Below are 27,681 nucleotides of genomic sequence, written 5' to 3'. Positions count from 1 at the left end.
CAACAGAGCGAGACTCCGTCTCAAAAAAAAAAAAAAGAAAGAAAGAAAGAAGGAAATGATCCATAAGAATTCTCACTTAAGGCCGGGCGTGATCACTCATACCTGTAATCCCAGCACTGTGGGAGGCCAAGGTGGGAGGATCGCTTCAGCCCAGGAGTTCAAGACCAGCCTGGGCAACATGCCAAGACCCTGTCTTTACAAAAAAAAAAAAAAAAAATTGGCCAGGGTGATGGCGTGCACCTGTAGTCCCAGCTACTGGGGAGACTGAGGTGGGAGGATGGCTTGAGCCCAGGAGTTTGAGGCTGCAGTGAGCTGTGATTGTGCCACTGTCCCCCAGCCTGGGTGACAGAGTGAGATCTTGTCTCTAATAACAGCAACAAAAAAATAAAATTCTCACTTTAAAAAGCTGGAGAATGTAGACTGATGGAAAATAAACTTTTAGGCCAGGTGCAGTGGCTCATGCCTGTATTCCCAGCACTTTGGGAGGCTGATGAGGGCAGATCACCTGAGGTGAGGAGTTCGAGATCAGCCTGGCCAACACAGTGAAACCCCGTCTCTACTAAAAATACAAAAATTAGCCAGGCGCGGTGGCATGCACCTGTAGTCCCAGCTACTCAGGAGGCTGAGACAGGAGAATCACTTGAACCAGAGAGGTGGAGGTTGCAGTGAGCTGAGTTCATGCCACTGCACTCTAGCCTGGGGGTCAGAGCCAGACTTTGTCTCAAAAAAAAAAAAAAAAAAAAAAAAAAAGAATAAAACACAGATCGGTTTGGGAGGCCAACTCAAGGCTAGGAGTTTGAGACCTGCTTGGGCAACACAGTGAGATTCTCTCTCTACAAAAACTAAAAAAGAAAAAAATTTTAAAAGTATGACTATAGATGGGCCCATGATCCGAGCACAGCCTGATGCTGTCACTGATGTCAGCCTTGCCTAGCACACAGGGCAATCCCTCCTGCTTTGTGGATCCCAGCTTAGCTTATCCAACTCCGACTTGGTAATCCTTTGAGCATTTTTTTTTTAATTTTTGAAAAATATTTGTTTCTTGTTTGATGAAAGGAATGTTTCTTTTCTTTTCTTTCTTCCTCTCTCTCTCTTTCTCTTTCTTTCTTTCTTTTTTTTTTTTTTTAGACAGAGTCTCACTCTGTTGCCCAGGCTGGAATGCAGTGGTGTGATCTCAACTCACTACAATCTCCACCTTCTGAGTTCAAGTGATTCTCCTGCCTCAGCCACCGAGCGACTGGGATTACAGGCATGCGACACTACGCCCAGCTAATTTTTGTGTTTTTAGTAGAAATGAGGTTTTACCACATTAGCCAGGCTGGTCTCCAACTCCTGACCTCAAGTGATCTGCCTGCCTCAGCCTCCCACAGTGCTCGAATTACAGGTGTGCACCACCACGCCTGGCCAGGGATGTTTCTTAGCAATGCATTTTAAAAAATCTTTCACCTTTAAATGAAAAATGCCCATAGTGTACCCTTGGCAGACCCTTTCAGCACAGCTACTGGCAGACGCTACCAAGGTTAGACGCTGATCGGAAGCCTCGCCATGAGTAATTCATTCCCAAGTTATTTTGTAAGCATGCAGTAGCCAGTTTTCCACTCATAAGGCTACGTATACACACATTTTTTTTCCCGCCAGGTTTGGTTTTCTGTATTTATAGTGACTGGGAGTATTAGGCTTCATGGTCGTGAAGTAATGTGACTGCCACGTGTTACTTTTCTCCCTTCCCCGGATTAAATCATGGTTAGGGGGAGTCTCTCTAAAGCTCTCGGCAGGCTGCGATTCCATTTTCATCTACTTTTATCTAGTCATGATGCTCTGAAAGATGAGGCTGAAAGTGCCTCTTGAGCACTGAAGGGCCTCGGGCTCCCGGTTGCCGGAGCTGCGCTATATGAATTGCATGGCGCACCCGTCCCCTGCTGCGGCTTTCCCCGGGATCATCTGGTTTTAATATTCAAGCTTTTAGTTTTGTCAGATATAAAAACAATTCTTAATGATGTCCTGTCCCCAACCCTAAGATGAGCAAAACGTACGCAAGTCTCCTGGGCACCTTCAACCTTCTGTGGCTCTGTCCCTCCTGTGCAGCAGGGTCGGGCCACCCTGGAGGAGGCTTGTGGGGTGAGGACACCAGGACTCTGTCCTGTGCTGGACGCCACCAGCCCTGCAGATGCGGGTTCTCCACATGGCTTGGGGCCGCTAACTTCGGGCGAGTTGTCCTCCCGTGCCCTGAGAGCCAGGCTGTCACCACGCCTTACTCACTCGACGTCCTAAATGCTCTGCTGCCTCGGGTCCTCCCCCTCCCTGCCCTCGCCCCAGAGCTGAGAGGCCCAATGGCTGGAGGTCTGTCTCCCTGACTCCTCATCGCCAGTTCCTGCTGGTAACTTAGACCTCGGCTAAAACAGGGCTTCCTCAGAAACGCCCTCCCAGCCGCCTGCCCTGGAATCCCGCCTGCCCTGGAATCCAGAGACAGCCAGTCTTCCCAACCCAGCCCAGCCTCCGACACAGAGGCGCTCTCACCCAGCACTGAAAGCAACCAGGGTCTTGGTCCCCAACCAGACCTGGCGGGGGGGAGCTAAGGACGGCCTTTCAGGTAGAGACACAGGCCAGGAGCTCAGGAGGATGAACAGGACACGCAGCCCTGGGGACAGGGACAAAGGAACCCAGAACGCAAGCTGGGTAGGGTGGGCAGGCTGGCTCTGTCACCCAGAGGGACACAAGCTTCCATCCCTTCTGGTCAGAGCCGAGAAGAGGAAGGCAGGAGAGGAGGCCACAGGCCCCGTCAAGGCCCCATCCAAGACGGGGGGCTATACCTATTAGAGTTACGCATGTCTGAGGGCGCTAACCGATGAAGCGATCTTTCCAGAGAAGTGGAAAATACAAAAAACAGCATCATGAAGAAGATGGCATGACACCACTTACGCAAACCTGAAAATTCGCATAAACTAAACAATGAATGCTGGCCGGGGGTGGTGGCTCACGCCTGTAATCCCAGCACTTTGGGGGGCCGAGGCGGGTGGGATCACCTGAGGTCAGGAGTTTGAGACCAGCCTGGCCAACATGGTAAAACCCTGTCTCTACTAAAAATACAATTAGCCAGGCATGGTGGCACATGCCTGTAATCCCAGCTACTCCGGAGGCTGAGGCAGGAGAATCACTTGAACCAGGGAGGCAGAGGTTGCAGCGAGCCAAGATTATGCCATTGCACTACAGCTTGGGCAACAGAGTGAGACTCTATCTCAAAAAAAAAAAGAAAGAAAAAGAAAAACCACAAACAACAAATGCCTCTTAGATATCTATGTGTACATGTGACGTATGCAGGAGGACTAGGATTAAATTCCTCCAGAAGCTGCCTCTGGAGAAGGGACAGAAACGGGAGGGGAAGGCAGAGGACAGGGGACGTCAATTTCATCTGTCATGTGTCTCTTTAAAAAGGGCTTGAAAAAATATGACAAAATGTGAATAAGCACTGATTCTTAGTGGGTACAATACGACTTGGGTTTTTTGTTGCTGCTTTTTGGGTTTTTTTTCGAGACAGGTCTCATTCTGTTGTCCAGGCTGGCGTGCAGTGGTGCGATCACAGCTCACTGCAGCCTCAACCTCCCAGGCTCAGGAAGTCTTTCCATCTTGGCCTCCCGAGTAGCTGCGAATACAGGCAAGCACCACCATGCCCAGATCATTTTTCACTTTTTATGTTTTGCAGGGACAGAATCTTGCTATGTCGCCCAGACTGGTCCCGAACTCCTGCGCTCAAGGGATCCTCCCACCTCAGTATCCCAAAGCATTGGGATTACCAGTGTGAGCCACCGCACCCAGTCAATAGTACTTGCTCCATATCCTTTGTACTTTTCCACATTTAAAAGATACCTTAAAATAGATACGAACTGGCTGGGCACGGTGGCTCAAACTGGAGGCTGTCTTGAGATCAGACCTTCTTATCTCAGTGTCCTTCCGAAGTTTTGGCCAGTTTCTGTACCCGACAAACGTTACTCAAACTAATTCAAGGTAAAACCTGAGGTTGTCTCTTCCAGTCCCTGGTCCTTTGAGCTCCCATTTTCTAGATAAGCAGCTCAGAAAAACACAATAAAACAAACCGCTACTGTTTAGCTCTGATCATGCAGCCTTCAGAGACGCAGGGAGCTTGGAGATACCAAACCCGTTCTGCAGCCAGCGCAAGATGCTACCTAGGAATGACAGCCTTGCTGGTCAGTGGCAGCCCTTGCTGGAACAGGCTGGGGCAGGGAGCTCAGCAGACCTGAGGGCCAGTCTGCTCCACTGTGAGCAGCTCAAAGCACTGCAGCCATTTCCCACTGCCCTGCAACAAACCCCGCTTCTGACATTGCAGAATGAAAAATACATTCTTGCCAGTAACAGCTACGATGATGACAGCACAGATGCATGTATGTGGGATGTTTGTGTATCAGCACTGTCTCTGTGCCAGGCACTGAGGTAAGTACTTGTTTGTTTGTTTGTTTATTTGTTTCTTAAGACACGGTCTTGCTCTACCCAGGGTGCAGTGTAGTAGTGCGATTATAGCTCTCGGCAGCCCTGACCTTCCGGGGCTCAAGCGATCCTTCCCCCTCAGCCTCCTGAGTAGCTCATACCACAGGTGCGTGATACCATGCCTGGCTAATTTTTGTACTTTTTGTAGAGACGGGGTTCACCATGTTGCCCAGGTTGGTCTTCAACGTCTGACTTAAAGCGATCCTCCCACCTCGGCCTCCCAAAGTGCTGGGAGGGGATTACAGGCGTAATCCCACTGATCCACCACACCCGGCCCAGTAAATACTTCTAATGTATCTCTAGTAATTCTCGCCATTACCTATGAAAAAGGAAGTGTGCCCACTTTACAGATGGGAAAACAGGAGCTCGGGGGCAATCCACTTGCCCAAGGGCACTCAGCAAAAGCCAGATCTTTAGAAGCTAAGTCAGCAGAACTTCTGATCACTTTCTTAGACCAGGTTATTGTTGCATTCAGATCTCTCCTATTTGTTTATTCATTTTGCCAACAATTATTTACAAAGTGCCAACGATGTGCCAAGCATATTGGTATGGACTGAGGTTATGCAATAAACAAGAAAAACATGGTCCTGCCCCCACAAAACTCAGGGTGTCTCAGAGAAATATAACCACAAACAATGACAGGCCACATGGGGTGCCGTGGGGTGCTGCAGTGCACGCCAGTAGGACCTAAGCTCAGCCGGGCACCGGGGAAGGCCTCCCGACGGAAATGGCTCTCAGGCAGGCAGAGCACCACTGACTCTGAAATGCTTTACAGGCATTTCTTTCCCAGCTAGAAACAAGAAGGAGCCCATTATCATGGTACCCAGTCAAGGTTATTTGGAGGTCCTAGTTGATTCAACCAGACAACATGAAGAAATGAGATCTAAGATACTGGAACAAAGAGAAGAATTATTATTTGCACATGAGGATTATGACCTAGGAAATGCAAGCACATGAATTTAAAAAAAACTGTTACCAGAAATGTAATGTGACTAGATACAAAATTAATATTTTACACTTGTACTGAATCTCAAAAATTACTTACTTACAAAAGAAAAAAAAAAACCAGTAACTCTTTGGTGGAAAAGCCAGCCAGACAACACCTAAACCAAGTGATCAAAACTAACCCTGTGAGGCCAGGTGCTGTGGCTCACGCCTGGAATCCCAGCACTCTGGGAGCCTGAGGCGGGTGGATCACCTGAGGTCAGGAGTTCAAGACCAGCCTGGCCAACACAGTGAAATCCCGTCTCTACTAAAAAATATAAAAATTAGCCTGGTATGGTGGCGGGTGCCTGTAATCCCAGCTACTCGGGAGGCTGAGATAGGACAATCACTTGAACTCGGGAGGTGGAGTTTGCAGTGAGCCGAAATCATGTCACTGCACTCCAGCCTGGGTGACAGAGTGAGACCGTCTCAAAAAAAAAAAATTAACCCTGTGGATAAGGACCCCACGAGTCCCACGGCCAAAATGCTCGACCTGATTGAAGTCGGGATTTTGTCAAATTGAACAAATGTATATGGAGAGCCAGCCCACAACATAACCAGTTTGTTTTTAAAAATGTCAAGGTCAATAATGACAAAGAAGGGCTGATGAATTGTCCCAGATTAAGAGGACTAAAAACACAGGACAACAGCACGCCAAACTCCATCCTGGGCTGGAGCCCGAGCTGGGGACAAAGCACTGCACTGGGGGCTTAAGCGATCCTGGGACAAATGGCAAAAATGGTATGTGGGCCGGGCACAGTAGTGCACGCCTGTAACACCAGGACTTTGGGAGGCCGAGGTGGGTGGATCGCTTGAGCCTAGGAGTTTGAGGCCAGCCTGGGCAACACAGCAAGACCCCATCTCCATAAAAATTAAAAAGTAAGCTGGGCGTGGTAACGCGGGCCTATAGTTCCTGTTACTCAGGAAGCTAAGGTGGGAGGATCACCTGAGGCCAGGAGTTTGAGACCAGTCTGGGCAACACAGCAAAACCCCATCTCCGTAAAAAATAAAAAGTAAGCTGGGCGTGGTAACGTGGGCCTATACTTCCAGTTACTCGGGAGGCTAAGGTTGGAGGATCACTTAAGCTCAGGAGTTTGAGACCAGCCTGGGCAACATGGTAAAACCCAGCTTCTAGAAACAGAAAAAAATTAGCAGGGTGTGGTAGCATGTGGATGTAATCCCAGCCACTCAGGAGGCTGAGGGGGGAGGACCACTTGAGCCTGGGAGGTCAAGGCTGCAGTGAGCTATGATCATGCCACTGCACTCCAGCCTGGGTGACACAGAGTCCCCAACTCAAACAACAACAACAACCACAACAAAGGGGTACGTGGACTGCACATGAGCTAGCTAATCATATGGGATCATCATTAATGTTCCTAAATTTAATAACAGACTGTGATTATGTAAAATATCCTCCATTCCTTTTTTGGGTATCCTGGGGTGGGCATGAATAAAATATCCTTATTCTTGCATATGATGAAACGAAAAGAAAAAAAAATCCTTATTCTTAGGAAATGCATCTTGTGGTATTAAGAAAAAGGGCACGATATATATATATATATATACACACACACACAAACATATATACATATCTCATATATATCTCACTCTCAGATACCATACATAGAGAAAATGCTAAACATGGCAGAGCACTAAAAATGAACAAATCTGGGCAGAGGACATGCAGGAGTTATTTGGACACGTCTTGCAACATTTTTGGAGGCATGCAACTTTTTCAAAATGTAAAATGTTAATAACAAATTAGGGCTGGGCGCAGTGGCTCTTGCCTGTAGTCCTAGCACACTGGGAGGCCAAGGCAGGAGGTTCACTTGAGGTCAGGAGTTCAAGGCCAGCCTGGCCAACATAGTGAAACTCCATCTCTACTAAAAATACAAAAACTAGCTGGATGTGATAGCACACCCTTGTAATCCCAGCTACTCGGGAGGCTGTGGCAGAGGAATCGCTTGAACCCAAGAAGTGGAGGTTGCAGTGAGCTGAGTTCACGCCACTGCACTACAGTTTGGATGACAGAGCGAGACTCCATCTCAAAACAACAAAAGAAAAAAAAAATTAGTATTATAAAACTCATACCAAAGAAACACACACACACACACACACACAGCCTACCTTTCCTGTATGTAAACACTAACCTTTAGAAAATAAGAAAAAAAGATCTTCATATTCCCAAAACCCAGGACTCAACATGACAAGAAACACCGGCAGTTCGATGTGGAGAGAAACTGGTAATAAAAGGTGCTGATGAACCCGGGTGAAACGCACTGATGTGGAAGAGTAGACGTCTGTGGCCTAGGGCAGGGGTGTGCAGACGGGCCACCGGACGTGGCCAGAACGAACTAACACAGGCTCTGGGGTCCACATGGTCTCTGGCTCAGCTCAGGAGCCACAGACAGCACTTACCAAATGTGTGTGGTGTGTTCCAATAAAACTTATTTACAAACACAGGCGGCTGGCAGGGTCTGGCCCACAGGCTGCAGCTGGCTACCTTGATCTGAAAAGTTGGCCACGACCACTGGCTAGCTGTTCAGCGAGCCATTGTCATCTTCTTCCTGAGCATGCTGCCTTCCCTTGGGGTGGCCGGAGACTGAGCTCTGGTCACTGGCTTGAGTGGAAGTGAGATCTGCTGCTTCTGGGCCTGGCCTCCCCGAGCCTCCCTCTCTTCCTCCAGATGCAGACAGCACTGCAGCAGGCACCGCCATGCCCAGGCCGCCGGTCTCCAGACAGTGCCAGCCTAGGTCCCTGAATCACACCCTGAGGGAGGCATTTTCTTTTTTTGTTTATTGAGACAGAGTCTCGCTCTGTTGCCCAGGCTGGAGTGCAGTGGTGGGATGATCTCAGCTCACTGTGACCTCCACCTCCCGGGTTCACGGGATTCTCCTGCCTCAGTCACCCGCCACCATGCCTGGCTGATTTTTTATTTTTAGTAGAGATGGGGTTTCGGCCATATTGGCCAGGCTGGTCTCGAACTCCTGGCCTCAAGTGATCCACCCGCCTCAGCCTCCCAAAGTGCTGGGATTACAGGTATGAGCCACCCTGCCCGACCCGGAGGAGGCATTTTCTGCCCACCATTCAGGAACATCTACTGTGGACTTTCCATGGGCAAGGTTTTGCGGTTTATCTATTAGAAGAGCTAGCAGGTTACAGCAGATGACACCCGTAAATGTGTCTTCACTGGCACTGGGCGAGGAACTGAGAACAAAATGCCTCCCGAAAGAACCAGCCCCTGCCTTCAAGGGACTCGCAGCTTCTGGGAGACAGAGATATGCGGTATTCACACCAATGCTTAATCACCACTGCGCAAGTTCCATGAGCTCAAAGCACGAGTACTCGGAGGGCTTATTAAGCAAAGAGCCTTTAACAGGGGTCTGGTGGGTGGGCTCCCTGCCTTAGGACGCCCTGTGACCACAGACAACTTCGGTGGGCGGGCTTCCTGCCTTAGGACATCTTGTTACCACAGACAACTTCGGTGGTCTGCAAAATCCCACAGCCTTGACCAGACCTTTCCGATCGTTTCCACCTCAAAGCCAACTGCAGAAAATCATACTTGTGCCGCTGAGGTCAATGGGGCAAACTGAGGCAGTGGCCACGCCCAGTCACCAGGGAACTCGCAGACCTGCAACTTTTCAAGGGCACTGCTGACCAGCAGCGTGTATGGCCACTTCAATTTAACTTAAAAACTAATGCTGGGGCCAGAGGCGGTGGCTCACGTGTATAATCTCAGCACTCTGGGAGGTTGAGGTGGGTGGATTGCTTGCACCCAGGAGTTCAAGACCAGCCTGGACAACATGGTAAAACCCCGTCTCTATAAAAAATACAAAAATGAGCCGGGCGTAGTGGCACACACCCGTAGTCCCAGCTGCCCAGGAGGCTGAGGTGGGAGGATCATCTGAACCCTGGGAGCTAGAAGCTGCAGTGAGCCACGATTGCACCACTGTACCCTAGCCTGGGCGACAGAGTGAGACCCTGTCTCCAAAAAAAAAAGAAAAAAAAACAAGAAAAAAAAAATACTACAGCCAAATGAAAAATTCAGTTCTGGCCAGGCGCAGTGGCTCAAGCCTGTAATCCCAGCACTTTGGGAGGCCGAGACGGGCGGATCACGAGGTCAGGAGATCGAGACCATCCTGGCTAACACAGTGAAACCCCGTCTCTACTAAAAAAAATACAAAAAAAAAAAAAAAAACTAGCCGGGCGTGGTGGCAGGCGCCTGTAGTCCCAGCTACTCGGGAGGCTGAGGCAGGAGAATGGCGTGAACCCGGGAGGCGGAGCTTGCAGTGAGCTGAGATCCGGCCACTGCACTCCAGCCTGGGCGACAGAGCGACAGAGCGAGACTCCGTCTCAAAAAAAAAAAAAAGAAAGAAAGAAAAATTCAGTTCTGTAGTGACATGAGCCACATTTCATTTTATTTTTATTATCATCATTATTTTTGAAACAGAGTTTCGCTCTGTTGCCCAGGCTGGAATGCAGTGGCACGATCTCAGCTCACTGCAACCTCCACCTCCCAGGTTCAAGTGATTCTCCTGCCTCAGCCTCCTGAGTAGCTGGGACTACAGGCGTGAGCCTCCATGCCCAGCTAATTTTTGTATTTTTAGTAGAGACAGGGTTTCACCATGTTGGCCAGGGTGGTCTCAAACTCCTGAACTCAGGTGATCCTCTCACCTTGGCCTCCCAAAGTGCTGGGATTACAGGCGCGAGCCACCGCGCCCGGCCTTGAGCCACGTTTCAAACACTCAACAGCCATACATGCCTAGCGGCAGCCATGTTGGACAGCACAGATATAAAACATTTCTACCACCACAGAAAGTTCTAGACTCGCCATGGCCAATCCCTGACTGGCCAATCCAAGGGTGGGCAGGCCTGTAAAATCTGTCCACACCACAACTTACGGAGAAAAAGAGAATTGCAAAGGAAGGTGGAGAGTCTAGCAGAATCTTTTTGCAGGTTAGGAACCAAATTAGGGCTGCAAGCGTTCCCTGGTTAATATGGACTCCAACCCAAGGGAGGTGGATGTTCTTAAGGGAAAGATGTTTTCATCAAACAGCGATGAATCACTGTTCCCAATGCCAGGGCTGTAAGGCCAAGCAGACAGAATGGCTCCATCCCAAGGGCAGAGGTAGCGAACACAAGCTCTGCAGTTTTCCTTCTTCTGGAACCTCACGGCTGAGGTCGGCCTGCTCTGTTGTCTGGCAGTATCAGCTATCATTTTAAACATTCTTTCGAAGTCAGCTCCAAAGAGTTACTAAGTTTACAAATCACTTTTCATTGACTGAGTTCCAGCCACAGCTTCTTGGTAAGGGGTAGGAGGTTCCCTAATTTCATCGGTAAACTGTATCCAAGTCACAGGATGGGAGGGTGTATTTCTGGGAAGGTTTTCTACAGACGACTAATCCCACCCGCGGCGGCTTGTGCATTTATCCAGGCGTCAGTCCCTCTGGCTCCTGGGTTTGGGGAATGAGACGGTCTCCGCTGACAGGCGCCCTGCAGCTCCCTGCTGCTAACAAACCCCTGTGGACTCCCGGCCACCAGGTGAGACCCACACCGGTCATCCTACAGACAAAGCTGGCACAAAGCTCCAAATCTAGGCTGTGATATTATTTTTGGGTTCCTTATGCTGCCCCCAACAAAAACAAAGACCAAGCCCCAGAATTCATTTGTGAGACCGGGCACTGTTGGGGTCTGTGGGTGGGGCTGGGAGGAGCCTCCATCACAACTGTATGTTTGAAAAAACAGGACCCTTCACCCGCGTGATACAAATCACAAAAAGCAAAGCTTTTTCAGAATAGGCAGAAGACTGCTTTTATTCTCGGTGTACTGCTGATTTACTGTGATTTACCGTGAGAAGGAAAAGAGAGAGAGAAAGAGAAATTTCCCCAAGAGTTCCTATCAGACTGGGGAGGGAGAAAATGAATTTTTATGTTTATCCGAAGTGGCATAGTTTTTCAAAAAGTCTGCTTATTTTGATGTAAATGTTTCGAAGTTAAAAACAACAACAACAACAACAAAACCTAGAAAAGTTTCATGAAGAATCCCACACAACACTGTCTCCATACACACACATTCTGGCTGGGTGCATGGCTCAGGCCTATAACCCCAACATTTTGGGAAGCCCAGGTGGGAGGATCATGGGAGCCCAGGAGTTCAAGACCAGTCTGGGTAACATAGTGAGACACTGGTCTCTATAAAAATAATTTTAAAAAATTAGCCAGGCATGGTGGTGGGCACCTGTAGTATCAGCTACTTAGAAGGCTGAGGCAGGAGGATCGCTTGAGCCCAGGAGTTAGAGGCTACGGTGAGCTGTGATCATGCCACTGTACTCCAACCTGGACAACAACACCCTGTCTCTACAAAAAAAAAAAGTTTTAGTTTTTTTTTTAAAGAGATTATTTGCAGTCAGGTGAGGTGGCTCACACCTGAGCACATTGGGAGGCAGAGGCTAGAGGATCACTTGAGCCTAGGAGTTGGAGACCAGCCTGGGCAACAGAACAAGATCGTCTCAAAATCAATCAAACAAACACAAAACAAAACAAACAAACAAAGACAAATTCTGTTACTGACTTTAGGACTCATCTGGGACATCCCAACCCTGTCCCACCTCCCCCATCACTCTGCTGTTCTCAAGGGGAAGGGACACCCACATCTGTGGCTAAAAGGCTAGGGGCACCATCAGAGAGCAGCCTGGGGGACAGAGGCTCCCGCGGAAAATAACAGCAGTAACTAACAGGATGAATTGTGCCACCCTAAATCATCAAAAAATTACCGTGCATTTAAAAAAATACACTAAATTTAGCCAAGTCATGTCACAAGATGCTAATAAGGCCAATGACTAAATTATATAACTTTATTTCTATAAAAATATGCTTTTGCTGTGAACCTAAAACCGCTCTATAAAAAGTCTATTAAAAAATATGCTGTGTCACTCAACTTTTAAAACAGATTTAAAAATTAACTGACTACAAAAAGCCTTTTCCTATAAAAAATCTCTGTTTTTAAAAACACAGCTTTCTGGGTTTGAAGAGACCAAGTTTAACAATGAGCTGAACCTCAGGATAAAACAGACTTTGTTTTGTATAATTATATTAACATTAGAAGATCTGCATAACTCAATCAATAATCTTCCCAATGGCCAAGTATGATGTTACAAAGTCACACAGAGGTGGCAAAAGATTCATTCAAAATGAAAGATAGAGCAACAGGTTTTAACGTAACACAGTATAAAACATCCATGGACATTACAGCAGAGGATGACTTAAGGCCAGGAGTTTGAGACCAGCCAAGGAAACGCAGTAAGACCCCATCTCAACCAAAACTAACTAACTAACTAACTAACTAACTAAATAAATAAATAAATAAAAGAAATTAACTGGTTTGGTGGTGCTCACCTGTAGTCCCAGCTACTTGGGAGGCCGAGGCAAGAGGACTGCTTGAGCCCAGGAGGGCGAAGCTACAGTGAGCTATGATTGCACCACTGCACTCTAGCCTGGGCGACAGAGCAAGACGCTGTCTCAAAAAAATAAATAAATAAAAAGAAATTACCCAGCCGGGCGCAGTGGCTCACGCCTGTAATCCCAGCATTTTGGGAGGCCGAGGCAGGTAGATTACCTGAGGTCAAGAGTTCGAGACCAGCTGGCTTACATGATGAAACCCTATCTCTACTAAAAATACAAAATTAGCCGGGCGTGGTGGCACGTGCCTGTAATCCCAGCTACTCAGGAAGCTGAGGCAGGAGAATCGCTTGAACCTGGGAGGCGGAGGTTGCAGTGAGCTGAGATCGTGCCGCTGCACTCCAGCCTGGGCAACAGAGCGAAACTCCGTCTCAAAACAAAACAACAAAAAAAGAAACTATCCCTTGTCAGGTTTTAGTGAGGCATCCAGGAACATCCACAATATCTGAAAAGGCTACAAAAACACTCCCTTTTCCAACTACGTGTCCTCAGGAGGCTGGCTTTTCTCCATGTACTTCAGCCTAAACATGCATCAACGCCGACTGAAAGCAGAAGCAGCCATGGATTCCAGCTGTCTTCTATTAAGCCAGACATTACAGAGTTCTACCAAAAAACCTCTTATTCTATTTTTTGGGGGGGAAATATATTTGTTTCATAAAAATATTTTTGAAATAGAGTATTATTGCTATTTTTGAGTAGATGAATAAATATGTATATTTTAATTTCTAATACGGTCAGCGTCAACAGATAGAGCCCATATAAACCAAAGCTCTTTGGGGTCCCCAGTAATGTGTAGGAGTTCAAGAGTATAAAAACGTCCTGAGACTAAAACATGTCTAGGAATTGCTCGTATAAGCAGAGAATGTCCAGCAGTCATTCTGCCCAAAGAGAACCATGCCCTTTGACACTTAGGGGAACAGGTTAGGGGAGCAGCTTCAGAATACCAGGGTGTCTGCTGAGGGGCAGGGCCTCACCCCCTGGGAACACGGGAGCTACTGAGGTTTCTGGGCAGGGCGGCAACATGATCAGAGCTCAGCATCCTCTGAGGAAACATGGAAGACAGTTCACACCTTTCCCAGCAAGGTTCAATGCAAGACTGAGGGCAGACGAGATTCTTCATCAAATCATGTATATAATCCCCACCAGGGCCGGGCGTGGTGGCTCACGCCTGTAATCTTAGCACTTTGGGAGGCTGAGGTGGGTGGATCATTTGAGGTCAAGAGTTCGAGACCAGCCTGGCCAACACAGTAAAACCCCGTCCCTACTAAAAATACAAAAATTAGCTGGGCGTGGTGGCACGTGCCTGTTATGCCAGCTACTTGGGAGGCTGAGGCAGGAGAATTGCTTGAACCTGGGAGGCAGAGGTTGCAGTCAGGCGAGATCGCGCCACTACACTCCAGCCTGGGAGACAGAGGGAGGCTGTGTCTCAAAAAAAAAAAAAATTCCCCATCTGTATTCTGTACGCCTGTTGATCAGTTTGTCTACCTCCTGAAAACTCTTCTAAGGAGAGAAAAGCTACTCTTTGCAAGCAGTTCATGATTTAATGATGGAACTGTTATGTTCAAGTAAAGCAAAACACGCCCAAACTCATCTTCACAGCATCCAAGGAAAATATACATCGTCAACACTGTAGAAATGGGTCAGGTGAGGCGAGTTCTTGAACCCTGGTTCCTCCGACTCCTGGCAGCAAGCCGCACGCCTTCTTGGTTTCGCTTTGTAAACTCACCAGCTACACTCACACGCACATTCTGGTTTTTATCCTTTTTAATTACCTGGCAACATTTTACCAGGAAACTAGAAACTCGTGAAAAGTAATAGTCGCAATGAAAATTAAGTACAAGATCACCCAACAAGTCACGACGCAGGGGCCTATTTCCAGGAAATCAAACTAAAAACATTTTATACAATCCTCTCATTTTAATATGAAATGCTTTAAATGTAGAGTAATTATGGAAATGAGGCATTGCTGCAATTTGAGTTGTCATTAATTTAGCAAGTTTATCCTCTGACATTCACAAGATGCAAAAACAGCAAATCGTAAATTACTCTATCTCCAAATCAAATGCTTTAGTCTCATTTCAGCACACAATTTTAAACATAGCTGCGTCTTTTCAAAAATACTAAATAAGAACACCACTACATCCTACACTTTTAGCACCCACAAACCCTATTCCTCCATCAATATGACAAAGGCTTTCATGCGAATATTCTAAATTCAGTTCAATGACACTACATGACAGCACCCTCCTCAGAGACTGACTTTTAAAATCCTATGTAAGTTCTCTTAAATGGGCGGCAAGCCCAAGAAATTCAACATGCACCAAATACTAGAAAGTGGCTCATATTTTTAACATCGACCCAATGTACTTGCTATGTGCCCACAGAGCTTTTTAAAGTAACTTTTAACAAGTTGACAGTCTCACTTGGAACAAATACATGTGATACACAATAACTGCCAACTAGCAAAAAACCAGAATAAAGACTTTATTTGGAGATGCCGCATTTCATTTTTTGACTATCAGGATACCACCGGACTAAAACTAAAGCTTCACCCCGTTCCGCGAAGCAGCTCCCCACCAACCTCTACAGCAGCGATTTTTTTCCCTAGGTCCGGCTGAAAACCATCACCCAACGGGAACGTTCCTTCCTTCAGATCTTGCACCTGGATCTGCTCCTCTCCAGTCCTGGGGCCACCAGGTCTCAGGAGTCAGGCCTGATGCCCCTCTTTGTCTCCTCCGTGGCTTCCTTCACTAAGAGACCAACCCTGCCTAATCACAGCTCTTCCCATCGCCTTTGGCACTGCAGGCTGATCCTTCACGTGGAGAAGCGAGACAGCACCATCTGAGTTTTCACATCTACCCACTGGAAAGAGACTGATCTGACACCCTCTCTTGTCCCAAGTGCAAAGCCCAGCTCAGCACATACGACCACTCCTGCACCAGCCAAGCATGACCCACTCAGGCACTGGGTCACCTAAGGGGACTGGGTGAGGGCAGTGACAAGGGTGGGAAAACCCCAGGAGAAGAGGAATGCCGTGACCGTCCTTGATGCCACGTAGTGAGGCGTTCAACTTCCCCAGGTCTGGGGCACTTTTCCAATTAATTTCAAGATAATGTCATGTCAAAATCTGTGACTAATTTTATGATGGTTATACAATGTATAAGTAATTGTATAATTCGATATTCTTCAAGTGACCAGTTGGAAATAGCCATGCGAAACTGGCTTCCGTATGTTTTATTTATTAATTATTTTTCAGGTCAGACAGGTAATTTGCCCACGTCGTAACAAGGTTCCAGGGTGGCACATCTCACATGCCGCCACGTGAAAACACCCAATTGTCAGGCTCATGAACAACAAAAGGATCTCCGGATGTTTTTATAGGGGCTAAAACATTTACGTAGTAAAACGCTTTGGTGGTTACAATTACTTTTTCTCCTGGCACATGTGCAGAGGCTGTGATCCATAACACCTGCCATTCACAATGCACCTCTCAGCAGCTGGGGCATGGTAACCCAGGCACGTATCCATGCTGGCAGCCAAAATGAACTACAAAAAAGTACAGGGGGCCACCACGGTGGCTCACATCTGCAATCCCGGAACTCTGGGAGGCTGAGGTAGGCGGATCACCTGAGGTCAGGAGTTCAAGACTGGCCTGGGTAACATGGCGAAACTCCCTCTCTACTAACAATACAAAAATTAGCCAGGCATGGTGGTCGACGCCTGTAATCCCAGCTACTGGGGAGGCTGAAGCAGGAGAATTGCTTGCACCTGGGAGGCAGGGGTTGCAATGAGCCAAGATGGTGCCACTGCACTCCATCCTGGGTGACAAGAGTGAAACTCCATCTCAAAAAAAAAAAAAAAGTACAGGTAAGAACAAATTAAGGGACCCAGGCAATGATCACCAAAAGCTGCTAATCTTACAAATTAGGGGGGACACCCAGACATTTTCACCTCTGCACGCACCACCACCTATAAGGCAGTTCTGGCAAAAAAGCAAAACAAAGCAAAACAAAACACACTTGAGTTGATGGAATCCCCGGATCTAGTCACCAGTTTACAGAAATGACAAGGGGAAGGGACATAGTGAACAGATGCTGGCAGAATCCAATTGCAAAGGCAGGGTATGGGGAACTACACAGGACAAAAGACCCCATGAGAAAAAAGCAGTGGGCACCGGGCCTGGGGGCTCACGCCTGTAATCTCAACACTTTGAGAGGCTGAGGCGGGCGGATCACTGGAGACAGGAGTTCGAGACTAGCCTGGCCAATATGTGAAACCCCATCTCTACGAAAAACAAAAATTAGCCGGGTGTGGTGTTGCATGCCTGTAATCCCAGCTACTTGGGAGGCTGAGGCAGGAGAATCGCTTGAACCTGGGAGGCAGAGGTTGCAGTGAGCCAAGATAGTGCCACTGCACGCCGGCCTGTGCGACAGAGCAAAGACTCTGTCTCAAAAAAAAAAAAAAAAGAAAAGAAAAGAAAAGAAAACAACTATGCAGACGGTAAGAGAAACCTACGCACTGATTATTTGAGGACAGTAAGAAATTATTATTCATTTTTTAGGTGTGATAATGACACTGTGGTTTGTTTTTTTTTTTTTTTAAGAATTCTTATCTTCTAGAAATTTTGGTTGAAATATTTATAGACAAAGTAAGATGACATCTGTGATTTGCTTCTCAATAACTGGGGCGAGGGGGAAAGGTGAATGGGGGTGAAGATAAAGAAGACTGCCACACGATGATAGCTGCTGAAGCCGGCAACAGCCATGTGGAAGCTTGTTCCTCTATGTCTAGGTTTGAAATTGTCCATGATCAAAAGTGTGTTTTTAAAAAAGCAGCTGGGCATGGTGGCTCACACCTGTAATCCCAACACTTTAGGAGGCCAAGGTGGGAGGATCGTTTGAGGCCAGGAGTTCCAGACTAACCTGGGCAACATGGTAAGACCCCGTCTCTACATAATTAAAAAATAATTTAAAAAAGTAACCACATTCACTTCAGAAAACATGGAAAACACAGAAAAGTATAAAGAAAAAAAGACACCCATATGAATCTTACCACTCAAAGTTACCACAAACAGAAGTCTTGTTCTCATTGTAATTATTCAAGCAATCCACATTTACTATAAAAATATTGGGGGAAAAGGTTGCAGAGAAAGAGAGAAAAGCAAGTATGGGATACACACAGGGTCTCAGGTTCATGAGAAAAGCAAATCTGTTGAATTTTGAATTGGGTAATTGAAATTCAAAATTAAGTGGCATCAAGAATTCAGCTGGGGCCGGGCGCAGCAGCTCACGCCTGACATCCTAGCACTTTTGAGAGGCCAAGGCGGGTGGATCACCTGAGGTCAGGAGTTCCAGACCAGCCTGGCCAACATGGTGAAACCCCCATCTCCACTAAAAATACAAAAATTAGCTGGGTGTGGTGATGTGCGCCTGTAATCCCAGCTACTCAGGAGGCTGAGGCAGGAGAATCGCTTGAACCTGGGAGGCGGAGGTTGCAGTGAGCTGAGATCACACCCCCACACTCCAGCCTGGGCGACACAGTGAGACTGTCGCAAAAAAACAAAAACAAACAAACAAACCAAGAATTCAGTTGGACACATTAACTATGCAAAAAGGGAAAAAAAGGCCAGGCGCGGTGGCTCACGTCAGTAATCCCAGTACTTTGGGAGGCTGAGGCGGGTAGATCACGAGGTCAGGAGATCAAGACCATCCTGGCTAACATGGTGAAACCCCGTCTCTACTAAAAATACAAAAAAATTAGCAGGGCGTGGTGGCAGGCGCCTGTAGTCCCAGCTACTCAGGAGGCTAAAGCAGGAGAATGGCGTGAACCCGGGAGGTGGAGCTTGCAGTGAGCCGAGATCGCGCCACTGCACTCCAGCCTGGGGAACAGAGGGAAACTCCATCTCAAAAAAAAAAAAATTAAGTGACATCAAGAATGGCAGCACACACACACCTCACCCCCACTTCCCCATAACCGAAGAAGGCTGTCTGAATTCCCCCCCATGACAGGCTCATGGTGCTTTTAGGACACCAGGCTAAATCGATGACACTATTTTTCTCCTACGGAAGCTGCAAATTCATTTAGTCATTAATTTGTTTACTCAACAAACAGAACTCAGTTGCTGTGTACCTAATACCAGCCAGTGCCTGCGCTAGGTCTCTGGTGAAAGATCATAAATTCTCGGCCCCAGCCACAGGCAGCTTATGGTCTAGGAGAAACGCTAGGACGGAGACCCGGGCAGTTCCTCCAACTCAACACCAAGCAAACCTGAATCAGAATCCACGCACTCTCCCCTGTGCCTGGGGGCTCTGGCGAGATGCTTACCCACCACGCATAGTGTCAGACACCCAGTGGAGCAAGATCAGCTCTAAGCTGGGTCACAAGTCATTTTTTTTCCCCCCGCCAATAATTAAAAATATTGAAGATTTGGAATTATATACCTCCAGTAACAAATAGGGGTGAATTCTGGCATCCTTCCTGAGTGGGAGCCGTACAGGAAGTGTGTGTGGCATGCACCTGTCCCAAGGTGAAGAGGGCAGCCCCGCACCACACAGCTTTGGAAAATGGTGTGGGCACCAACACAACATAGACCTCCCACCAAATCCAAGCATGTCCAAGGCAATCACATTCCAACGCAGCAAGAGAATTTGTAGTTTACAATAAAGAAATTCACAATTTCCAGTAGCAATGGCAATAGCAGGTACCAAAGCCCGAGAGAAAACAGACACAGTAATTCCTGACATTCGGTGATGAATTTCCCACTTAGGGTGACAAAAACTTAAGCATCTAACTTCCTTGCTCTGAAATCCTTAAAATTTCTTGATGACTTTCAACATAACAGGCTTAAGAAGCATTTTTTGTTTTTTGTTTTGTTTTGTTTTTTATTGAGATAGAGTCTTGCTCTGTCGCCCAGGATAGAGTGCAGTGGCGTGATGTCAGCTCACCGCAACCTCCGCTGCCGGGTTCAAGCGATTCTTCTGCCTCAGCCTCCCAAGTAGCTGGGACTACAGGCGCGAGCCACCATGCCCAGCTAATTTTTGTATTTTTAGTAGAGACAAGGTTTCACCACATTGACCAGGGTGGTCTTGAACTCCTGAACTCAAGTGATCCACCCACCTTGGCCTCCCAAAGTGCTGGGATTACAGGCATGAGCCACCACACCCAGCCAGGCTTAAGAATCTTTAGCTAACCAGGCAGGGTGCAGTGGCTCACGCCTGTAATCCCAGCACTTTGGGAGGCTGAGGCAGGCGGATCACAAGGTCAGGAGATCGAGACCATCCTGGCTAACACAGTGAAACCCCGTCTCTACTAAAAATACAAAAAATTAACCGAGCATGGTGGCGGCGTCTGTAGTCCCAGCTCCCAGGGATGCCGAGGCAGGAGAATGACGTGAACCCGGGAGGTAGAGCTTGCAGTGAGCTGAGATTGCGCCACTGCACTCCAGCCTGGGCGACAGAGAGAGAGACTCCATCTCAAAAAAAAAAAAAAGAATCTTTACCTAACCAAAAAGAAGTTTATAACAGCCTGTGCTACATATGTGACTACTTAGGTATAAGTTTTCTAAAATTAAAAAAAAAAAAAAGTGAGGCCGGGTACAGTAGCTCACGCCTGTAATCCCAGCACTTTGGAGGCCGAGGGGGACAGATCACAAAGTCAGGAGATCGAGACCATCCTGGCTAACACAGTGAAACCCCGTCTCTACTAAAAATCCAAAAAATTAGCTGGGCGTGGTGGTATGTGCCTGTAATCCCAGCTACTCAGGAGGCTAAGGCAGGAGAATCACTTGAACCCAGGAGGTGGAGTTTGCAGTAAGCCATTGCACACCAGTCTGGGCAACAGAGCAAGACTCCGTGACAAAAAAGAAAAAAGAAAAAAGAAGCAAACAGCTCTTTTCTAGAAGGGTGGACGTGGACATCCAGTTAATGTTTTTCCTTCTGCACATGTGCTTTGTTCTTGTAAATTTTACATTGCTGCCTACATAGATATTGCTCACATGTGCAGGTGAAGTCAAATAAAAACAGACAGGCACAGTGGGCCGAGCACTTCACACACATCTAATGCACCAAGTCAGCAGGCGGGCATCCGTGTAGCCTGACAGCTCCACCACGATGCCTGGTAATGCACCCACTGAGAACACGAGCTCCCTGGAGCATAAATGTGCAAGGACTGTATACACTGATAACACTTCATAAATAACAAACCTGCTACTGGCCTATTCGTAGACGATCTGAGGTCGAATTTTTTTCCCCTTGAGTTAGAAAAAAAAAAATACCGTGAAAACCTCCTTCAAGATTCACTAAAGCTGGGTCTGACTGGGGAGTGTACCTGTTTCCATGGCTGGCACAGGAAACCTGAAAACAAGACTGTTTAATGGAAGTATTTGGTGAACCTGAGTTACATAAAAGTGCATCTGTAAAGCAGGCCTCTCAGGGGGGCCTGGGGAGCCTACCAGTCATTTTCTTACTGGAGGGGAGAGTGGCCAGCAAATGCATTTAATGACCCCAAACGAAAGAGAGTATATTGGTTATGGAAAAGAGAGAACAGAGTACTAACTGAGGCAAAGAACAACTTTGTTATCTCCTGAGTTCTAATTTTACCAAAATGCACACCTTTCAGCATGGCTAGGAAAAGGTATACTTCCCCTCTCACGCCCCAAGAGGGAGTGAGTCATTGTTGATGTTGCATTGTAAATTATTCAATGCGATATTTGTAACCAAACATGCCAAGGCTCTAAAAATGGGGAGAAGTTTACAGACACAAACTTTGGGCTCTGGGAATTACCCCAGCAAAAATTCCCCAGACGCAAGGCGTTTATAAAAGGGAGTAATTAGACAACCCTGGAACGAGAACCACACTTAAGAAATATAAACACTGGTGATGAGTTAGAGGCAATCACTAAATAGAAAAAGAAAGTGGCTCCAGAGGAAATGAGTAATTAAACAGGCTTTCTCTTGATCAACAGACCTTGAGGTCCGGGGTAGAGCAGAGGGTGCGGAGGGCAGGCGGTGGAGCTGGAAAGGAGGGAACCGGAATGGGCGGGAGGTGACCACGGGATGCTTTGAAAAGGCACCAACAGGCCTGGGCAGCTATCCAGGCCCAGCTGGGTCTCTCTGCCCTGGCGACCTCGGGCCCAGGGGAATCTAATTCGAGCTTGGGGTCCTGCTACACCATCCCAGGATCACTCACTGGCGAGATAAACTGAGGCACGGGCTTCCTGTCCTCTCCCCTCCCTGCCAGGCCTCTGCTCCTTCAGCACAGTCCAAACTCCTAGGGTCCTCGCACTTCCCGGAGCAACACCCTTCCCACTGTCCTAGGTGAGTGTGCTGGGGCTCCCCAGGACCCAGACTGGATGGGGTGAGGGTGGCCCAAGGATCCAGACCAGACAGAGTCAGAGGTGGCCACTGGGGTCCAGGACGGCAGGGATCAGGCACTGAGGTGACTTGAGGCCCTGGCTGGTGGGGGTCGGGGGTAGTCCTGAGAACCAGGCCAGGCTGGGGTGACCCTGGAGTTCAAGCTGGTGGGGTCCAGGGTGACCTGGAAGGGTTGAGGGTGGTCCCCAGGCCCAAGCAACAGGGACTGGGGTCAGGGTGACCTCAGTGACCCAGCTGGGTGGAGCTGGGGTGGGAGTGGCCCTGCGAGCCCAGGCTTGTGGGGTTAGTGGTCAGGGGTGGCCCCGGGGGGGTGGGGGCCTAGGAAGTGGGGGTCACGGTTGACCTTGCGTGTTTAGGCGGGGTGGGGAGGTAAACGACCCCAGGAATCCAGGCCAGTAGGCGTTAAGAATGACCACGGAGTCCAGGCCAGTGGGAGCTGGGGGGCAGCAGGGATCTGGGTCAGGGGTGACCTAAGAGGCCCAGCCAGGTGGGCTTGGGGTAGGGGTGGCTCCAGGAGCCCAGGCCGGTGGGAGATGAGGTCAGGGGTGACCCCAGGAGCCGCGAGGTGTGGGTAGGGGTTGACCCCAGAGTCCAGGCCGGTAGAGGTCGGAAGCGACGGGGTGTCCAGGCCGGGGAAAGTGGAGGAGAATCCTCCGGCCGGAGGGTCCAGAATTGGGGTCTAGGTGACCCCAGGGACCCAGGAGGCGGGGGTCGGGGTGGACCCCGGGGTCCAGGCCGGTCGGGGGTTACCGGGGGTAGCTGGGGGTGGTGGGGGTTCAGGCCAGGTAGGCTGTAGGGGGATCCCCAGGCCTGGGCCTCAGAGATCGAGGTCGCGGGTGAGCCCCGGGTGCGGGCGGCGGGGGTCGCGGGGGGCACTCACTGCTTGGGCAGCTGCAAGGCGGGCGCGCCGCGCCGCTGGAAGGCCCCGTCCACGAAGACGCCGTTCTTGCCGAGGCAGCGCAGGTAGAAGTGCGGCTCCTGGAAGCTGAGCTGCAGGTGGCGCCGCGAGATGAAGCTGGACAGGCCCATGCTCAAGTCCACCGAGCCCTGCGACGAGTTGCGGCCGATGGTGACGCTGGGCTGGCGCATGAGGAACTCGAACTCGCGGCCCTCCAGCCGCGCCAGCGCCGGCCCCGGGCTCTGCCGCACAGAGGCGGCCGCCGCGGCCACCAGGGCCGGCGCTGCGCCCGCGCCCCCGGAGTCTCCGGATACCCCGGAGGACCCCCCGGAGGAGCCCGCGCCCGCGATCGCGATCGCGCCCGGAGGCAGCGGCGGCGGCGGCGGCAGCGGCGGCCCGGGCGGAGGCTGGGGCTGCGCTGGGGCCGGCGGGGGCGCGGCCGCCGGGAAGGCGGCGGCTGCGGCTGCGGCGCACAGCACGGGGCTGCAGGGCGCCGAGCGCAGCGCGAGCAGGGCGCGGGCGCCGCTGTCCTCGCCGACTTCGGCCATGTTCGCGCGGCTCCGAGCGGCCTCCGGCGGCGGCGGCTGCAGCGGCGGCGCGGGGGGCGGGGAGGCCGGGGCGCTGGGCGGGCGCGGAAACCCGGACCAGATCGCGGCGGCGCGGAGCGGAGCCTCCCAGCCCACCATGCGCCTCGCCCGCCAGCCTGTCCCGCCCAGCGCAGCCCACGGGGCGCGCGCCAGCTGGGGGCCGGGGGCGAGGCCTGTGCCGGCAGGGCTGCGGGGGGGGCCCCCGGAGGGGGTCCCCCGGAGAGCTGGACCCGGCGCACCTAGCCCCCTGCCAGCGGGGCTGCAGGCGGTGGACGCCCTTTCCTCCATCGGGAGGAACAGAGGACCCCTGAAATGCCCATCCGGAAAGTTTTGAGCCTAGGTCACTGGAGAAAGGGACGGATGACCTCAGCAGTCTCTCCGCCCCAGCCACTCCAGCCCCCAACCCTAAAGTGTAAGATAGATAGAAGATAAAATATATGTATATTATATATAATACATACGTTTATATTTTAATCTCGCTCTGTCGCCCAGGCTGGACTGTAGTGGCACAATCATAGCTCACTGCAACTTCTACCTCCTGTGCTCAAGGGACCCTCCTGCCTCTGCCTCCCAAGTGCCACCACGCCCAGCTAATTTTTTTACTTTTTATAGAGACAGGGTCTTGCTATGTTGGCCAGGCTGGTCTCAAACTCCTGGTCTCAAGAGATCTATCTATCTCGACCTCCCAAGGCACTGGGATTACCCGTGTGAGCCACAGTGCCAGGCCTGATCATAAACCCTCAGATTAAAGGTCATCATACTTTACTGTAACTGAAGACCACTTGAGATGGATACCTGAATCCCTGATCCCTTCTTTCCTTCTTTCCTTCCTTCCTTCCTTCCTTCCTTCCTTCCTTCCTTCCTTCCTTCCTTCCTTCCTTCCTTCTCCTCCCTCCCTCCCTCCCTCCCTCCCTCCCTCGCTCTCTCCCTACCTCCTTTCTTTTCTTTTTTCTTACTTTCCTTTCCTTTCCTTTTTTCTTTCTCTTTCTTTCCTTCTTTCGTTCTTTCTTTCTTTACTTCTTTCTTTCTCTCTTTCTGTCTTTCTCTCTCTCTTTCTTGTCTTTTTCTTTTGAGACAGGGTCTCACTCTGTCACCCAGGCTGGAGTGCAGTGGCACAATCATAGCTCACTGCAGCCTCGACTTCCCAGACTCAGCTGATTTCTCCACCTCACCCTCCCAAGTAGCTGGGACTATGAGCCACCATGCCCAACTAATTTTTAATTTTAATTTTTTTTTTTTTTTTTTTGAAACAGAGTCTTACTCTGTCATTCAGGCTGGAGTGCAGTGGTGCAGTCTCGGCTCACTGCAACCTCTGCCTCCTGGGTCCAAGCAATTTTCCTGCCTGAGCCTCCCAAGTAGCTGGGATTATAGGCATCTGCCACCACACCCAGCTAATTTTTGTATTTTTAGTAGAGATGGAGTTTTCACCGTGTTGGTGAGGCTGGTCTTGAACTCCTGACCTCAGGTGATCCACCCACCTCGACCTCCCAAAGTGCTGGGATTGCAGGCGTGAACCACCTCGCCCGGGCTTTTTAAATTGTTTATAGCGACAGGGTCTCGTTATATTGCCCAAGCTGGTCTCCAACTCCAGGGCTCAAGCAGTCTCCCACCTCAGCCTCCCAAAATGCTAGGTTACAGGCATGAGCCATCGCGCCCAGCCTATCTCTCTTTCTTTATAAAGCCCTTCATTCACTCATTCGATACGCTAGATCCAGGCAAGACAGATCTGAGAGAATGCCCCAGAGAGAAATGTTAGCTGAAAACGGAGTGGCAACGTTGGCATCATTGGGATCCCTTTGGGACTTCAATAGCCTGGTCCTCCATTGCCAATTCAGATCCCCCTAAAAAGGTGGTGCGATTTCCACATTTCCCTCATTTATGAATTATTAAGGGCAGGAAAGGAGACACAGTTCCCACCCTGATGGAGATTATAGTCGAGGGGGAGATGCAGATATTAAATCAAAGACACATCTAGTAAAAGTAAAATCAAGTCACAGCTATGATACATCCGGTAAGGGACTAGTACATGGTGACGTGCGAGTATAGACGAGAGACTGGGCCTGTCTAAGGCGGGAGCTTCCCTGACCCGCACACACTGTGTTCCAATCTGGGGCTGAAATAGGTATTAATCTCATCTCTCATTCTTGAATATGTGCATGCAAACAGAGGTAAGTGGGAGGCAAGGAAAGCATTTTTTTCTTTTTCTTTTTCTTTTTTTTTTTTTGAGACAGAGTCCCCCTCTGTCGCCCAGGCTGGAGTGCAGTGGCGCAGTCTCGGCTCGCTGCAAACCTCCGCCTCCCGGGTTCAAGCGAGTCTTCTGCCTCAGCCTCCTGAGTAGCTGGGACTACAGGCGTGCACCACCACACCCGGCTAATTTTTGTATGTTTAGTAGAGACAGGGTTTCACCATGTTTGCCAGGATGGTCTTGATCTCTTGACCTCATGATCCACCTGCCTCGGACTCCCAAAGTGCTAGGATAACAGGCACTTTGGCGTGAGCCAAAAGGAATGCATTTTTAGCAGGAGCAGTAACTAGAGTACCTGCGATTGAGGTGGGGAGGATGGTAAACAGAGTCGGGGCCTCTCCTTGAGGTCTAAGGGATGCCTGATTAGAGAAGTGGCATGGGACTGTGAGGGCAGTGCCCCTGTCAGGAAACTGTGGTAAAGAAGGAAGTATGGGCTGTGGAGGGGTAGGCCGGTGGCCACTGTGTGTGGAACCGAGTGGCCATGTTCAGCTGAACCAGGTTAGGCTAAGGAGGGAAGAAGGGCCGAGATGGGTCCTATAGGATCTGGGGCTGATCCGAGAGTAATGGGAAGCCACTGAGGGGCTTTAAGTGCAAGACGGCAGGCACACCAACATGCAGTATCTGAAATGCAATCACTCCAGCTGCCATGGGGATCCTGAACCGGAAATAGGCCAGAATGACGGCGGAAGTTCCTTAGGAAGCTGGAGACCAGCAAGAGAAGCGAAAGGAGAGAGGTGCAGAGAAGCAAAAGGATGCAGGAGATACTGATCTTCTGCAAAGGCACACACTGTTGGTGCGAATGGAAGATGGGGCAGCCTCTGTGGGAAACATCATGGAGGGTCCTCAAAAAGTTAAAACTAGGCAGGGTGCAGTGGCTCACACCTGTAATCCCAGCATTTTGAGAGGCTGAGGTGGGTGATCACCTGAGGTCAGGAGTTTCAGACCAGCCTGGCCTACACAGTGAAACCCTGTCGCTACCAAAAATAAAAAAAAAAAAAAGCTGGGTGTGGTGGTGTGCACCTGTCCCAGCTACTCAGGAAGCTAAGGCATGAGGATTGCTTGAACCTGGGAGGCAGAGGTTGCAGTGAACCAAGATCGCACCACTGCGCTTCAGCCTGGGTGATAGAGCAAAGCTCTGTCTCAATAAATCAACAAACAAATAAATAAATAAACTAGAGTTCCCATAAGATGCAGTGCAGACTTCCACTTCTGGGTTTATACCCCAAAGAATTGCAAGCAGGGTCTTGAAGAGATACTTGCACGCTATGCTCACAGCAACGTTTATTCACAAGAACCAGCAGGTGGAAGCAATCCAAGCATGCATTTACCCCTGTGGTACCACATCCAGTGGGGTATGATTCAGACTTGAAAAGGAAGGAAACTCTGACACACGTGACATGTGAAGGGATGGGCTTTGAGGACGTTATGCTCAGTGAAATAAGCTGGTCACAGAAAGACAAATGCGGTGTGATTCCACTTCTGTGGGGTCCCTTGGGCAGTAAGAGTCATAGAGAGGAGAGTAGAATGCTGGGTGCCGGGGACTGGGAGAGGGGAGACGGGGAGTTACTGTCGAATAGGGACAGAGTTTCTGTTTGGGAAGATGAGAACATTTTGGAGGTGGATGATGGTGTTGGTTGCA

The 27,681-nt window shown here is 49.5% G+C and overlaps 1 protein-coding gene and 1 non-coding gene across 2 annotated transcripts in view; both read right to left on the bottom strand.

The window, feature by feature from the left end:
• Positions 1-23,783, bottom strand: part of FOXK1 (forkhead box K1) — an 87,288-nt gene extending 63,505 nt beyond the window's left edge. The window contains exon 1 of the mRNA XM_010370752.2: positions 23,193-23,783. Coding sequence (XP_010369054.2) covers positions 23,193-23,758 — 566 coding nt within the window. The 5' untranslated portion in view covers positions 23,759-23,783. The remainder of the gene's footprint in view (positions 1-23,192) is intronic.
• On the bottom strand, positions 16,197-16,304 carry LOC115898500. The gene has a single exon (XR_004058225.1). It is a non-coding gene; the product is annotated as a small nucleolar RNA U13 (small nucleolar RNA).
• Positions 23,784-27,681: the final 3,898 nt, after the last annotated feature.

Source organism: Rhinopithecus roxellana, chromosome 6 (genome assembly GCF_007565055.1).
Source record: "Rhinopithecus roxellana isolate Shanxi Qingling chromosome 6, ASM756505v1, whole genome shotgun sequence".
Lineage (NCBI taxonomy): Eukaryota > Metazoa > Chordata > Mammalia > Primates > Cercopithecidae > Rhinopithecus > Rhinopithecus roxellana.
This window is presented reverse-complemented; position numbering and strand designations above follow the sequence as displayed.